Source organism: Symphalangus syndactylus, chromosome 1 (assembly GCF_028878055.3).
Source record: "Symphalangus syndactylus isolate Jambi chromosome 1, NHGRI_mSymSyn1-v2.1_pri, whole genome shotgun sequence".
Lineage (NCBI taxonomy): Eukaryota > Metazoa > Chordata > Mammalia > Primates > Hylobatidae > Symphalangus > Symphalangus syndactylus.
In genome coordinates, this window is record NC_072423.2 from 40,775,248 (window position 1) to 40,791,170 (window position 15,923).

Genomic DNA, 15,923 nt, shown 5'->3' on the forward strand with positions numbered 1-15,923 from the left:
GTGTTCTAGAGTTGGTCAGATATGATGGAACCAGGAGGGTTGAATAATAGCTGGCCAGGGAAAGGGGAGAAGGGTGTTCTGGAAAAATCTTCATCAGAAGAGTGGTAAGATCAGATATGGTATTTAGGAAGAGATTTGAGAGCCCTGTTGATGATGAACAGGAATGGGAGAGACTAGGGTCTGTTGTAGTAATCTATTCCTATTAGTCATAATTAAGAGAGAAAATTTAAATTGCTATTCAGTTGAAATTCATAGATGAGCCTTTATTTCCAAGAATATTTGTACCCATAGAAATACATGAAGAAATAGATATACTATTATTATCTCTCTCAAACTTGTTTTTTAAGTCCTTGCTTGATGGTAAGTAGGTCGTACAGAAAGATTAAGTGAGGGTTTATTTAACCCTGCATAAGTAGATGAATTTGTTTTGATAGATGCGATGAATAAGATCTCTCAACATTTTACCCTTCCTATTGACATAAATACTGAATCCTTGTGGTGTGAAAGCTACAGTTCTACTCCTTTAAAAAAAATGTACCCAGCTTAAGGAGAGCTAGAAGAGTTGGCAAAAATTATTCAGTTAACTCTCAGTAAAATATATTTTCTGTTTTTGAATGTGAAGATTTGCAATTCTCTTGTAAAATGAATTTGTTCTTTTTCTTGAATTCCTCTCTCTTTACCTCCAATTTTTTTTGAAAAATTACCAGTAGGTTTACTTTCCTTATTTAAGAAACAAAGAAATAAAAGAGCTGTAGTTAGGATGCTTTACAAAGGTTTTTCCTTACATTTATATTTAGTTTTAAGTAATAACCTTTAATGTGTGTAAATCACCCTAGAATATTGACAGTAGTGGCAGTGATAGTGGGTACTTTTGCTACTTAGTTTACCGAATGACTGGCGAGATCTACGTATTTGGTTTTCCGTGAGCAACGGCTGGAAAATAAAGACTGACTAGGCATGTTCTGATAAGTTACTCTTTCACACCAGCTTCAGATTTGTCTATTTATTAAGTATTGCTCTGCTATGCTACTGTACCCAGAGAACTCACAGTAGTTCCTGCTTTTACTCTTAGTAACTGTGCCGCATACTATCCGTACAAACTCAACACCATCCAGAGCCTTCCTTCCGGTCCCTTGCAGTCAGCTACTAGCACTGTAAAATCTGCCTGGAGAACAGCTAAGATTGAAGCACTGTTATTCTCCTGATCACATGGATAGCACCTTTCTGGCAGCCATTCTTGAGTGTGTCTATGTTCCTTTCAGACATGGACAGCCAGACCCGCCACATGGCCCTCAGCAGCCTCTTTATGGAAGTCCTGATGATGATGAACAATGCGACTATTCCAACAGCAGAGTTCCTTCGGGGCAGTATCCGGACCTGGATTGGCCAAAAAATGCATGGGCTGGTGGTGCTGCCGCTTTTAACAGCAGCCTGCCAGAGCCTGGCGTCCGTCCGCCACATGGCTGAGACTACAGAAGCCTGCATCACTGCCTACTTCAAAGAAAGTAAGAGGAGGTCATCTTATGCTCCATTGTATTGGTCTTTTCCAGAAAGATGAAAGCATTGTCATCAGGAGATATCTTTCCAGACTCTTCCCAGTGAGGGATTTGCCGTTCTAATTTTCTGCTCTGCAAATGTTGTGGATATTTCTGAATATACGTATTTTTCATAAAGATCTGTAGTTAGCATGAGAACCTATGGCCATGTCTGTTGGTACAATCACGTTTCAAGGGAGAAAAGCTCTAATCCACTTCACGTTGGTTTTGGAGGGTCAGACCAGCCTGTTTTGACATGCAAATTGTGTTATGTCACAGGCCAAGTCATAGTCCTCAAAACAAATGCTATATACCAGGATCTATATAATCATGATCCATGAGGTTAATTTTCCCTGTCTTTGTCACTTTTGGTAAAAGGAGTTTTCATAGAAGTTTTTGAAATTGCTGCTTATCAGACCTTTTAAAGCATTATGAAGGGCTCATTCATTGTCACCCCTCCTTTTTAAAAATCTGTTTTACTTTCTACCTCTAAACTCTCAGACTCTGGAAGCAGCTTAGTCTGATTAAGAATTGCTGAGAACAGCACTTCTCAGCTCTGATATCCAGATAACATATCACACTGCAGTTAGTGGAAGAGAAGCAGGGGTGAGAAGGAGGGTATCGGAGCAAGGATCCAGGAAGTGCCCACAACCTGCCATCTGCCCTGTCCTGACCACCCATGAACAGCACATGCCCACCCATGGAGGTGGTGTGCATGTCACCATGCCACCCCACCCTCACTCCCCCAAAGAGTGGAGAACCATTAGGATAACACTGCTATTCCAAACTCATCTGTGTTACTAAAATCAAACAGTTTCAATATGTGAGTTAAACTAAGCTTTGATAACTAAAACTACTCACAGATTGAGTGATAACAGTTTCCCGTGGGAAACTGTAAGTGTTCATATGTTCTTAAAAAGGGTATTAAAGTTAAAACTCTTAACTGACCAGGACAGGCAGCGTCTACATGTGGTTTTAAGGATCATAATGTGATAGAAAGGTGATTTATACGTATGCAGCCCTGAATTCTGATTTCTTAAACCTTTCTGGTGGCTACGCTGGGGACAGGCATCTGGCCCGAGGGCTTCCCAGTCTGAGCCCTGAGGTGTATTTGACTTTTGTAGCCTCCAGGGTCACTGTAAGAAAGGTTGTCTTGACATGAAGCTTATTATCTCATAGGTTGCTATGTCAAAAAAAAAAAAATCATGAAGCTTAAAAGTGAAAATATTTGCTAGAGTTGTCAAGTAATTGGATTCTTGCCTATATCTTGATATCTCGTCTTCATGTTCTTAGGCCCCGTCAATCAGAATTCAGGATGGGGACCCATTCTGGTATCCCTTCAGGTTCCCGAGCTCACCATGGAAGAGTTCCTGCAGGAGTGCCTCACCCTGGGCAGTTACTTGACTCTTTACGTCTACCTGCTTCAGTGTTTAAACAGTGAACAGACTCTAAGGAATGAAATGAAAGTGCTGCTCATCTTAAGCAAGTGGCTGGAACAGGTGTACCCAAGGTACGTTCGCCCTCAGGCTGTTACATCAAACTTGCTGTATTTGGTTAACTTGGAATTTAGAGCTTAAGTCTAGCTTTAAGTACACAGAACCAAGTGGTGCATAAAAAATAAGGTTTTAAGGTATGGTGACAGTTGTTTTGGAAAGATTCTTAATTAATGGGCTAATCTTCTGAGCAGATTTTTGTTTCCTAAAACTGGCACTTTGAAACACCAAGCATCAGTTTCCTTACCAGTTAAGTGGAGATAGTAACCCCTACCTGATAGGGCTGTCATGAGGATGAAGTGGAAGAACACGAAGTTCATCACAGTGGCGTATAGTAGGTGTTCCACAGATGGCGGTGGTTACAATCCCATTGCTCTATTAACATCAGCCGTTAGCCTATGCTTTTGAAGTACTCAATGTCTCCTATCCTTAAAACTCTGATGTGGACTTGCAGTTAAATGGGAGTGGAAAAAATTTACTTTTAATTTTATTTTCCTCCGGTGCCTCCCCTAGCTCCATGGAGGAAGAGGCAAAGCTGTTTTTGTGGTGGCACCAAGTCCTTCAGCTCTCCCTCATTCAGACAGAGCAGAATGACTCCGTCCTGACAGAATCTGTCATTCGAATTCTGCTCATGGTTCAGAGCAGGCAGAACCTCGTGGCTGAGGAGAGACTCAGCTCTGGGATCCTGGGGGCAATTGGGTTTGGCCGGAAGTCGCCTTTGTCTAACAGGTAAGGAAGCGCCTTTCTAACACTGTTGTTCTAAATAGGCCTCAGACATCTGTACCTACTTACAGGTTGTGATACTTTAGCAGGTTTTTCAACTTAGGATCTAGGTTCTCCAGAAAGATTAATGGAAAAAAAAAACAAAAACAAAAAACCAGAGCCTGATTACATCTTTACATTCTAAAAAGCATTTTTATTTTTTCTTACCTTTAAAAAAAATTTTCAGTTCAAACAGTATTTTTAATAGTATCTCCTGTTGTGTTTGGACTTTGTAACCTAACTACACTACTGATTTCTTTTTGGTTTTGAGCCAGTCATGGATGGTATGCGAGCTTAGTTTAAAAGCCAAGTCAGCTGGGCACTTGAGGCGTTCAGGGAAATTCAGAACCTGTGAGGGACTCAGTCTAGTGAATTGTAAAGTCGTCTAGCTGGGCTAAGATCTGTTGATGGCCAGGCGTGGTGGCTCACACTTGTAATCCCAGCACCTTGGGAGGCCAAGGCAGGCAGAACACTTGAGGTCAGGAGTTCGAGACCAGCCTGGCTAACATGGTGAAACCCCGTTTCTACCAAAAAAATACAGAAATTAGCCGGGCATGGTGATACATGCCTGTAGTCCCAGCTACTCTGGAGGCTGAGGTGGGAGAATCGCTTGAACCCAGGAGACAGAGGTTGCAGTGAACTGAAATTATGCCACTGCACTCCAGCCTAGGTGACAGAGTCAGACCCTGTCTCAAAAATAAATAAATAAATAAATAAGCACAAATACAAAAATTAGCTGGGTGTGGTGGCAAGCACCTGTAGTCCCAGCTACTCAGGAGGCTGAGGCAGGAGAATTGCTTAAACCCAGCAGGCAGAGGTTGCAGTGAGCCAAGATCACACCACTGCACTCCAGCCTGGCCAACAGAGCAAGACTCTGTCTCAAAAAACAAAAAAGAAAAAATAAATAAAAGGCCTGTTGGTAAGAAGGATAAGTAATGAGAAACAAGTCTGGATTTTTGTTGCAAAAAATCCCAAGGCATGAAAGAATTTGCCATTAGCTCCCATTTTCTCTCATAATACATCATGGTTTCCTTTTCAAGCCCTTGTCAGTGTTGAAAAGTTTGCAAACTTGATGATGTCAGCATTCTTGTGGAATAGCCCATTGTGATGTTGTAACTTTGGGACTCACTCATTCCAAACCAGTTAACATCATGTTTCTTTGTTTGTGGTGGAAGATAGCAGGACTGCGAGATTTTGTTTTACTTAAATTTGGCTTGTGTCTTTTCTTCTTTTTTTTTTTGTGATAAAATACACATAACTTAAAACTTTCCGTGGTAACCATTTTCATATGCACAATTCAGTGACATTTAGAACATTCACAATGTTGTTGCAGCCATCACCACAATCTAGCTTCAGAACATTTTCATCACTCCAAAAGGAAGCCCTACACTCATTAAGTAGTCACCTCCATTCCCTTCAATCCCCATGTCTCTGGCAACCACGAATTGACATTATGACTTTATGTATTCAATCCTATTTTGGACATTTCATATAAATGGAATCATATAATGTGTGACCCCTTATGTCGAACTTTTTCACTCAACGTAAAGTTTTCAAGGTTCATCTATGTTGTAGCATGTATCCATACTTCATTTGTTTTTATGGCTGAATAATATTCCTTTGTATTCCACGTTTTGTTTATCCATTCATTGGCTGATGGACATTTGGATTGTTTTAACCTTTTGGCTATTGCAGATAATGCTGCTATGAGCATTTGTGTACCAGTTTTTGTTAGAACATCTGTTTTTAGTTTTTTGGTGTATACCCAGGATGGGAATTGCTGGGTCCTATGGTAACTCTATGCTTCACTTGTTGAGGAACTGCCAAACTGTTTTCCCTAGTGCCTGTACCATTTACATTCCCACCAGCAATGTGCAAGGGTTCCAGTTAATTCCACATCTTTGGCAACACTTTCATTCTTGAAACTGAATTATACATATATTGTTTGGATGGTGATAATGGATAAAACTTTTTCTTGATCATATTTAAGATTTTCCTGAGAAGGTGAACAACACAGTAGATCTGGAAATGTGTTAATCTTGTTATGTCATAGAAAATATGGTGTTTATTTCAAAATGCTTACTTTAATAGCAATTTACTTCTTCTGACCTCTCCCTAATGCCTAAGGTTCCGAGTGGTTGCCCGAAGCATGGCTGCTTTCCTTTCAGTTCAGGTTCCTATGGAAGATCAGATCCGTTTGAGGCCTGGCTCTGAGTTACATCTGACCCCCAAAGCTCAGCAGGTTAGTATATACAATGAAGGGTTAGAAGTTTGCCTGCACATCTTCCCTAGAAAGCAGGGAGGTGGCAGCTGTAGCCTGTGTACATCATGACATGATGCTCTGTGGTGGTAGCACAGTGTTCCCTTTCATGTGCCCTACTTACGGGAAAATGGTTTCACCTGCCAATCTCCAAATTTTTGTAGGCAGTTGTCTAGATCGCTGCTACTGTCATTGTAGAAAAGTAAGGCCAAACGAAAAGTCTGTCTAGGATTAAATTTGGTTCTGGTAAGTGAGAATATGCACTTATCTGCCACATGCTTGGGCTGGGGCAGATGCTGGAGCTGGGGGCTGGGATCTCGCACAGAAGATGTGGCTACAGTTGAGATGGATGGAAATTAGCTGAGCGTTAGCTTGGAACCGAGAAAGTAGTTCCTGTTTTGTGAGTCTGAAGGTTGACTATTGTTGGCTGATGCTAGAATAAACTAACATGGACAGAATGGTAGCTAGAAATTACAGCTTCTTCTAAAAACATGGAAGGCCACATTCCTATAACCTATGGACATGCTGGCCAGGTACAAAGGTGCACAGTAAAAACTGATGATCAGCATTCGTGAGTACTCCCTCTGTGCCAGGTACTGTAATAAGTTTTAACTCGACCAATATTAATGAGTTAAAGCTTTAACTCATTTAATCCTCATAGCAATGCTATAGCACAGAAACGATTTTAGTTTTTAAGACAGGGTTTTATTCTGTTGCCCAGGCAGGAGTGCAATGGTGTGATCGTATCTCACTGCAGCCTTGAACTCCTGTGCTCAAGCAATCCTCCCACCTCAGCCTCCCAAGTAGTTGGGACTACAGGCGTGCATTGCTACTCCTGGCCAATTAAAAATTTTTTTTGTAGAGACTGGGTCTCGCTTTGTTGCTGAGGTTGGTCTCAAACTCCTGGCTTCAAGCGATCCTCTTAGCCTCAGCCTCCCAAGTGTTGGTATTACAGGCATGAGCCACTGCATCCAGCTGGGAACCATTATTATCCTGGTTTTTTGGATGAGGAAAGAGAGAGAGAGAAAGGCTAAGTAATTTGTCCCAAATTACACACCTAGTAAGTGTTGGGGCTGGAATTCGCACTGGCCAGTCTGGCTCTAGGCCTCTCCCATTCCCCGCTCTGCAGGCCTGTCTCTGTAAGTGGTCAGAGCTTAAACACCTCAGCTCCTCTGCTGGGGCAGCTTTGTCATGTTTAAGCCAGCCACGTGCAGTGTCAGATCTTGGTTATTAAGAGCAAGGATCAGACAGAATAATTAGCAGGTTCTTCACAGGGATCTGGGCTTGTAAAATAGCTGATAGTTGTCATTCATTGCCTAGACAGCTGCTGTTTGAATCCCCTATTGTCTTACATGAAACATCCCCGTGGGCAGATGAATATCCTGAGGGCAGGTTGTGTGTCAGTGAGATGCAGGGTGTATTTGAGAAGGCTACGTCTCCTGTGGCCACCAGTACCTGGAGCATCAGTTTCTTGCTTTAGCTGGGGCCTGGGGCTGCCCAGGCCTGGCCTCTTTGCCTTCATTTCTTTAGACTTAAAGTGATGACTCCCTGTATGTCCCATACATATTTGTCATCAGGATTTTCAGATTTGAAGAAAGTTGTCTTTTTAGAAAATGATTATTGTTAGGCAAACTGTCAAAGTAAACTGTTTGGGGGACTAAATTTAAAGAAGGAAAGGAGAGAGAGAGAGACAGAGGGACACTGTGGTTCATGGGAATGCCTGTCCCAGCTGATTCCTGTTCTTAAATTGAACTCTGTTTACATAGCTCTTAATTTGGTACCCAGATACCTTCAGTTTATTTTCAGCCCAAAGACTTCCATCTACAGCCCTCATGGTAGTTAATTTCTAAAATTCCGGTTTATTTATCAGCCTCAAAAAAATCCCCTCTCTTATGGTTTTTGAATCAAGCACATTCCATCTTTTAATATTTTCTAGTGCAGTGGTTTCTGTAAAAGAGACAAGGAGGGAGTGGAGCACTCCATGGTGGGGGATGTGCCCCAGTGAGGAGGGGAACACCATCAGAATCGTGGGGCGGATGAGCTTGTTAAGTTGGAAAACAAAACTCCTCACCCCAAAAATCAAGAGCCATTGTTGATTTTTTGTTTTCTCCATATACAGTCTCTTCCCCTTCTCTTCTCCTACTGTGAAGAAAGGAATAATCAAAATTCTGGAGTCAAAGAATGTTTTTCTTTCCTTCTTCCTCTGAAGAGAGGCATGGAAACAGTTTCTGCCATGATTTTGTGTCATTTGTCAGATGGATTCGGGAGGAACCTATGTACTTCATGCATGTTGTCCGATTTAACAACCTTCTCACTTTCTCTTGGCAGCACTTAGCAACTGGTTCCTGTAGAATTCCTTGCCATTAGACAGTTTCATATAACATTATCTCATAACCTAGGAACATACCCAAGAGCAGATTGAACAGATTTCACCTTAGCAAGATGAGGCTGGTGCCTGGGATTTCCGGTTGCGCCCTAGGAACGGAAGGAGTGGACAGTCTGGTGGGGAGGACCCCACAGGTGGGACTGGGGGGAACGAGGACAAGGCAGGCTTTAGAAATGGGTGTGGCAGGTGAGGCGCCCAGCAACAAGAACAGCCTGAGCCTGCCACAGCAGTGGCTCTTGGTAAGGCAAGGTTGGGAAATAGCACAAAACAGAAACGGAAGGCTGGGTGTGGGATGCTGCAAAGGCCACAGAGGCTTGGGCTGCTGGCCTCCTTCTGGTTGTGGTTAGGTTAATCAATGCCTGCCTTCTGGACTCATGACCTCAGTTCCGTAGGCCTCCTTCTCACAAAGCTCACCGTTGAAGTACACAGTAATAATGGGTGTGCTGTACCTCTGGCAGTCACATTATGTGCCTCTATGGAGTTAACCCTCTCGTCTTCCATGTCTTTTAGGCTCTGAATGCTCTTGAATCCATGGCATCAAGTAAGCAGTATGTTGAATACCAGGATCAAATATTGCAAGCCACCCAATTTATAAGGCATCCTGGCCATTGCCTTCAAGATGGGAAAAGCTTCTTGGCTCTTCTCGTTAACTGTCTGTATCCAGAAGTGCATTATTTGGACCACATACGATAGTAATACTGAGGCTCTTGAAAAACCCATTGCTGTTTATGTTTACATTTAACTTTGCTGTTGCACAAGTAACTTTGCTCAGTTTCACTGTAGAGCTCCGTTCGGCCAATGTGTAGTTGACTGAGGTGCAAGTTGGGAGGCATTAGATATTAGATAATTCTGGGGTGTGTGTGTGTGTGTGTGTGTGTTTTCTTAGCTCTTAAGACCTTCTGGGGACTCTTTAAGTTTTTATATTTATCCACAAGAGAAACTTGCTAAGTTCCACTTGGGTACAGAGCCACTCACAGTTGCCGAATGTCCCAGTCATCTCACAAGACCTCCAGATGGAGTTCTTTGTATGTTTTCACTTCTGTCCCCGTTTTATGTAAATGTTCCAGATCTGACAACCTTGGAAGTCACGTAGTACCCTTACTTTTAGACCCCATTTGTGTTCCTCCAAAGTAAAAAAGTCAATTTTGAAAATTTCTGCATTTCTCAAATGTGGGGAAATAGAATAATTTTAAAGTATTGTTTTCCTCAGAAGGGAGATAAAAATGCCAAGTTAGTTAAAGTGGGTCATGTGTAAAATATGACCACTTGATCGTGATTATAGTGGGCAGTAGAGATGATGACAAGTCCATTTCCATCCAGCCGTGTGTCCTCATGGAGAAGCTGCCTGTCTGAATCAGGGTGGCAAGCTGGCAGTCTGGGAGGAGCATGTTTTGCACAGATGTTTTGTTTGGGCCACTTGGTGAGGAGTGCAGACAGGGCTGCCTCTCTCCAGTCGGGAGAGTCTGTGCATTCCCTTGGGCCCTGACCCTAGCCTCATTCACATCACTTGCCCCTGTCGACACCTAAGTTTGTACCCTTTGATAGACACCATGTTTGATATCTGAAAGGCTCACTGTCAGGAGACAGAGACTGAGGGAGACTGAAGACCTGATTCTCTGTTCTCTGCTTGTTTTTTAACTTCAAACTCAGATGAAGCCAGTGGACCTGCTGAAACACTTGTCTGTGGAAACTGGGTCAGGTCAGGAGATCTACTGAAATTTGGCTTTTTTTCCATAGCCACGTGCCTTCTGTTGTTGACAGTTCATTCATTACCAAAGCCTGTGTGTAACTTTGCCTTGTTCTGTGGCCATCTTCTTGCTCATGTTATTTCTCCCAGGAATGAGCAGTTTGACTTCTGTTCCCACGTTCCTCATTCTATCAGCTCTAGATGGATTTTGCCTGCATAGCTGGCTTAATATGTCTTTGTGTATGGGTACTTTGTAGCCTGAGAATATTTACCTAAAAATGTCTAAACAGCCACCAAGAATGTTTATAGGGGTACAGGAATATAGTTAACAGAGCGCTAATCTCTCCTCAAATGTCCTTTTGGAATGCTTCCCCCAAAATTGGGAAGTTGGTAGGAGCTTTTCTTCACTTTGAATTTCTTTAGTTGGACAGAACGATTCTGCCTTACAGACACGCTTTGCAGCTCTGATAAAGAACATCTCTGTTCAGTCTCTTGAGTTTTACAGGCCACAAAATGTCCATCTCAGAGGGACCTGTCTCAGCTTTTCTTATTTTTGCTTCTCTCTGTTTTCAAAATTAATCATCTTGTTCTGTGTATAAGAAAATTTGAGAAGCTGTGGATAATTTAATAGTCTTATCTGGCAACAGCGATTTTTGTTTGGAAATATTTTGTTTTCTTTGAGGAGGATATAATTATTGGTATCCTAGGATGTGAAATTTTTGAGTGACAGTATGCACATTTTAAAGAAAATTATGATTAATCTGTATAATGTTTTTTGGTCTGTAAAAATTATAAAAAATAAAATCATTTATCTTTGGTTGTAACTGTTTAAAAACCAAATTATAGGGATATCACACTATCTTGTAAAGTGTTTCAGCTGTTAAAGTTGCTGTAGGTTTTTATGCCTGATGTCATTTAATTTATTTGACATTGAACGTCATTAATCATCAGAGATGGTCAGTGAAAGCGCTTCCTCTTTAACTCTTTCTTGCTTAACCTTGGAAGGTTGACTCAGCTCCTAGGTTTCTATGGGAAACTCTGGGCTAGGAACGTGCTATAAAGACACTGAGATAGTTCAGACGTGGCCATGCTGCTGTAGCCTCCTGGGAAAGAAGGGCGGCAGAGAGACCAGCCCGCCCATTGGCTTGCAGGGGTAATGAACCTTGGCCTGAAAAACTTGTTGGCCTCCAGAGAGCACGGGGCTATGGTTTCAGAATCAGTGATGGGTGCTGCACATCAAGACTGGAATCGAGCAAGACCAAGGCCCCATGGACTGAGCAGCATGGAGGGCGAATGGCTGCAGGCTCCAGACTTCACCACGGGGTGGCCAACAGTGGCATCGGGACCAAATAAGGTTGTCTAACAGCTTCCTGAGAGCAGGAGGAGGCAGCGTTCTGGTTGCCATGAAAAACATCTCTTTCCCTCTCCATCACTCCCCATGCTGCAGTGCACAGGTGGGTTGCAGAGGCAGGCTGCATCCCTGAATCATGTTGTCCCACTGCCTATTAATAGAACAAGTGAAGGGCAGAATGCTGGAACACACCAGACATAGAGGGAGGGAAGTCCTGCCAGATGTGGTCTACACAGCTGTCTACATAGCATGACAGTAGCAGTGGAGTCGGGACCCACCTGTACATGTTTCCAAAGCTCCTGCACACTTGGGACCTCAGCTCCAAGGCGTGACTCATTTCTTAGTCTTACCACCCTTTGTTGGCTCAGACATCTCATGCCTCTGCTCCACTGGGGCTGTGTGCCTGAGTCTCTCACTTCTTTGAGGTTGGGGGAAGCCTAGGCCAGAAAATGAAAACCCATAGACCAGCCTAACTTCCTTTCAACCAAGTGACGGCCTCCTGGTTCCTCTCAATTCATCATCAAAATCAGTGGGTACATGTCATACAAGCCAAGAGTGTTCATGTCCTTGTTCCTTTCAAATGAAGGTGATATATACTTTTTCACTGAGTTTTTATTCCTGAAATTCTTTCTTCCGGAGCAGGAAGCAAATGTCCTGGAATTGTAGACTTTTAAAGTCAGAAGGGTCATTCACGTTCATCTAGTGCCCCTCTCACTCTGCAGGGATCCTCCTGCCTCTCCTCCGCCCCTTTCTAGTGCCTGGTGGTCCAGCCTGTGATGGGCAGGCCCAGGCTGCCATCCGCAGGCTCTGTAGTTCTGCTTTCTGTTGAACCAAGATGTTTCTACATTGCCTATTGGTCGTGGTTCTGTCCAGAGCAGTTGAGGCTGGGGCTGTTCTCTTGCCCCTCCTTGAGGCAGACTTTTAGATATTTTCAGTTTTCATCACATGTCTAACACCACTTCCACCCCACCCCTCACCTCTTAGGCTAAATCCAGGCTAAATCCTCCAATGTCTTTTTTTTTTTTGAGACGAGTCTCATCTGTCACCCAGGCTGGAGTGCAATGGCATCGTCTCAGCTCACTGCAGCCTCCGCCTCCTGGGTTCAAGCTATTCTGCCTCAGTCTCCCAAGTAGCCAGGACTACAGGTGCATGCCACCACGCCCGGCTAATTTTTGTATTTTTTAGTAGAGACAGGGTTTCACACAGCCATTGAGTCAAGCTGGTCTCAAACTCCTGACCTTGTGATCCGCCCGCCCTGGCCTCCCAAAGTGCTGGGATGACAGGCGTGAGCCACCGCGCCCATCTCCCCTGCAATGTCTTTAGTTAGACCTTTTCCACCATCATGTTTAACCGGGCTGCAATTTGGGGAAAGTGTCCAAATTGGTCCATGTTATCCTAAAAGGGGTGTGCCCCGGATTAGCAGGGCCAGGGCTAGGGTGAGACAAATGAGGCACCTGGGGCATACATTTAAGTTGGTGCTTGCTTGCAGGTGCCAAGAGAGTGCTTCCTTGGGTTTACACCCGTGGTTCCTCCTTTACCTCATTCTGGCCCCAGCCCTGGGGTTAGAGTCGCGCCAGTGTGGTCCAAGTGGCATAATTCTCTCCCTAGATGCTTGGGCAGTATCAGCTTTCAGTAGCTGTGCCCCATGGGGGGCCACGTTAAACTAGTGGCAAGTTGAGACTGCAGACCTCAGCTTAACATCAGTTGTTGCCCAAGACAGATCTCACCCCACATCTTCATGACAGGCCTAACAACGAGGCACTTTGCCCTTAATCCTCTACTACTGCCCGCTCTTCATTTTGGGCCAACTGTACAGCTCATTTTGAGATAGTAGCTGATCATTTTTCTGATCAGTTAACTTTGTCTTATTAAGCAAAATGGAGAATATAATGTTGGGAAATAAGTGTGTTGATTAAAAAAAGTATCCCCTTCTACCATCTTCCGTTTGTGTCTGGGTTGTGCTGGGTAAAGTTCCAGACTTCCTAACGCAGACTTCATTTTGGTCTGGTTTCCACAGCATGCCTCGGGCATCAGTGTCCAGGAGTAGCTGTATGTGAGGTTTCCTTCACTCTGGTAGGTTCCTGACTCCTGATGAAAATAACTTGAAAAAAAAATAATTATACTACTGATCCTCTTTTGAGATAATGAAATTGCGAAGGAATGTTGTTGATTATGACTTTTATTTTTTAATGTACAGGTGTACTCTCTCTCATTGAGCACTGATAGTTAGAATTTATTTTTCTGGCCGGGCGCGGTGGCTCACGCTTGTAATCCCAGCACTTTGGGAGGCCAAGGCGGGCGGATCACGAGGTCAGGAGATCGAGACCACAGTGAAACCCCGTCTCTACTAAAAATACAAAAAATTGGCTGGGCGTGGTGGCGGGCGCCTGTAGTCCCAGCTACTCGGAGAGGCTGAGGCAGGAGAATGGCGTGAACCCGGGAGGCGGAGATTGCAGTGAGCCGAGATCGCGCCATCGCACTCCAGCCTGGGTGACAGAGCGAGACTCCGTCTCAAAAAAAAAAAAAAAAAAAAAAAAAAAAAAAAAGGAATTTATTTTTCTTTCAGTAGTTTAAAATCACCTATGTGGAGACACATACTTCTTAAGTGTGTTCAACTCTTTTTCTTCCCACATATCTAGTGTGACCTTTAAAGACCACAACTTTATTTTGGACATTAAATGTGCAATATTCACTACTTATTCATTGTTCAGCATTTTTCATACTTGTACAAAGGGTAAGTTTTTATATAATGGTGAGAAACAGGAAGAAATGACAATTGGTTAAGTAAAATTCTGCAAATAAACTAGATTCGAATTTAATTCGAATGGCGGGCCTGTCTCATTGTTTCCTGCAAGTTGGTTGACAGTCTTTTCATACATTAAACCACAATAAGAAAAATTTTATATGAGAAACTTTGTAATGGATAGAATCTTTATTCTGTGACCTTTCACCACGACGGGTGAGGCCTCTAATTTCAAAGAGAAGTTTTAACTTGAGAATTTAAGATTTGGCAGGAACAGGAGGCCACCAGCTGATCTCAGGTCAAGAGGGTCTGTGATGTGGCCTTGAGCTTGGTAAGAGCAGGGCCATAAAAATTGCACAAATGAGGTGGGAGTGGGGGTGCTTCTGGCAGTGTAACCCCAGCTTGGTCGTGGTCTGCTGGGGAAATCCACCTTCAATGATGGGATGCCCAGGGAGTTCTCTTTAGTGTTATTTTTCATTCACATTTGTAAGATGCACTTTGAATGGGCCAAGGTGTGTAGAAGGGTCTGCACATTCCATTTGAGAATTAAACTAATTTGGGATTCCTTAGGGACAGGCCTTTCTGGGAGTGGGGTATGTCTCCCTCACCCTTGTCTAAGCTTGGCAGCTTTTTAAACCAGATGGAACCACAGGATTTAAGGGTTGGAAAGTGGCCTAGAGGCAGGTTGTCTCACTTCCTTCTAGTGCAGCAGCCACGTTAACTGTCTCCAGACCAGTGGGCATCTTTGTGGGCTCTGGTGAGGAGTGGAGCTTTGCAACTCACTGACCTGCATAATAACTTGTGAAGATCTTGTGAAGATCCCTTGACTTTCAGACCAACTCCCTGGAAAAAGCATCACTGCCTCTTTTTTAAAAAACATATTTTAATTAGTGGGGACCCTCTGAAAGAAACGATCTTTCTCCGAAAATGCTTCTCTTCTGAAGACAGCCCTTTTCCTTCTTGGTCTTTCTTTGCCCACCCCTTATTTAGCATATAATCAAGAAATAACCAAAAAAAAAAAAGGTCAACCAGCAGCCCTCAGGGCTGCTCTGCCTATGGAGTAGCCATTTTCTTACTCTTTTACTTTCTTAAACTTGATTTTGCTTTGCACTGTGGACTCACCCTGAATTCTTTCTTGCTCGAGGTCCAAGAACCCTCTCTTAGGGTCTGGATTGGGACCCCTTTCTGGTAACAAGATCTCTTTCCTCCCTGGGGCTTTTCCTCATTTTAAAATGAGGATAATTCCAGTCTTACTTCCTGGGCTCTTAGAACCCCTTGAGATCTTTTTTTTTTTTTTGAGAGGGAGTTTTGCTCTTGTTGCCTAGGCTGGAGTGCAGTGGCGCGATCTCGGCTCACTGCAACCTCCACCTCCTGGGTTCAAGCAATTTTTGTGCCTCAGCCTCCCGAGTAGCTGGGATTACAGGCACCTGCCACCATGCCTGGCTAGTTTTTGTATTTCTAGTAGAGATGGGGTTTCGCCTTGTTGGCCAGGCTGGTCTTGAACTCCTGACCTCAGGTGATCTGCCCACCTCGGTCTCCCTAAGTGATACAGGTATGAGCCACCGCCCCTGGCCCCCACTGGGATTTTATAGGGCTTTGAGGATCACAGGGGGCCCAGAAACATGGGGCTGTTATTGAAAAGGGGATGGGACTGGACTTCAGTGGCCAGCACTGGAGCCGGGACAAAACCCAGACGCTTGACTCTT

The 15,923-nt window shown here is 43.6% G+C and overlaps 1 protein-coding gene across 2 annotated transcripts in view; it reads left to right on the forward strand.

Moving 5' to 3' along the window:
• EPG5 (ectopic P-granules 5 autophagy tethering factor) overlaps positions 1-10,947 on the forward strand; it is a 122,262-nt gene extending 111,315 nt beyond the window's left edge. For both annotated transcript variants that reach the window (XM_055233424.2, XM_055233427.2), the window contains exons 40-44: positions 1,263-1,505; positions 2,829-3,045; positions 3,542-3,757; positions 5,918-6,032; positions 8,947-10,947. In XM_055233424.2, coding sequence (XP_055089399.2) covers positions 1,263-1,505; positions 2,829-3,045; positions 3,542-3,757; positions 5,918-6,032; positions 8,947-9,129 — 974 coding nt within the window. In that variant the 3' untranslated portion in view covers positions 9,130-10,947. The remainder of the gene's footprint in view (positions 1-1,262; positions 1,506-2,828; positions 3,046-3,541; positions 3,758-5,917; positions 6,033-8,946) is intronic.
• The last annotated feature ends 4,976 nt before the right edge of the window (positions 10,948-15,923 follow it).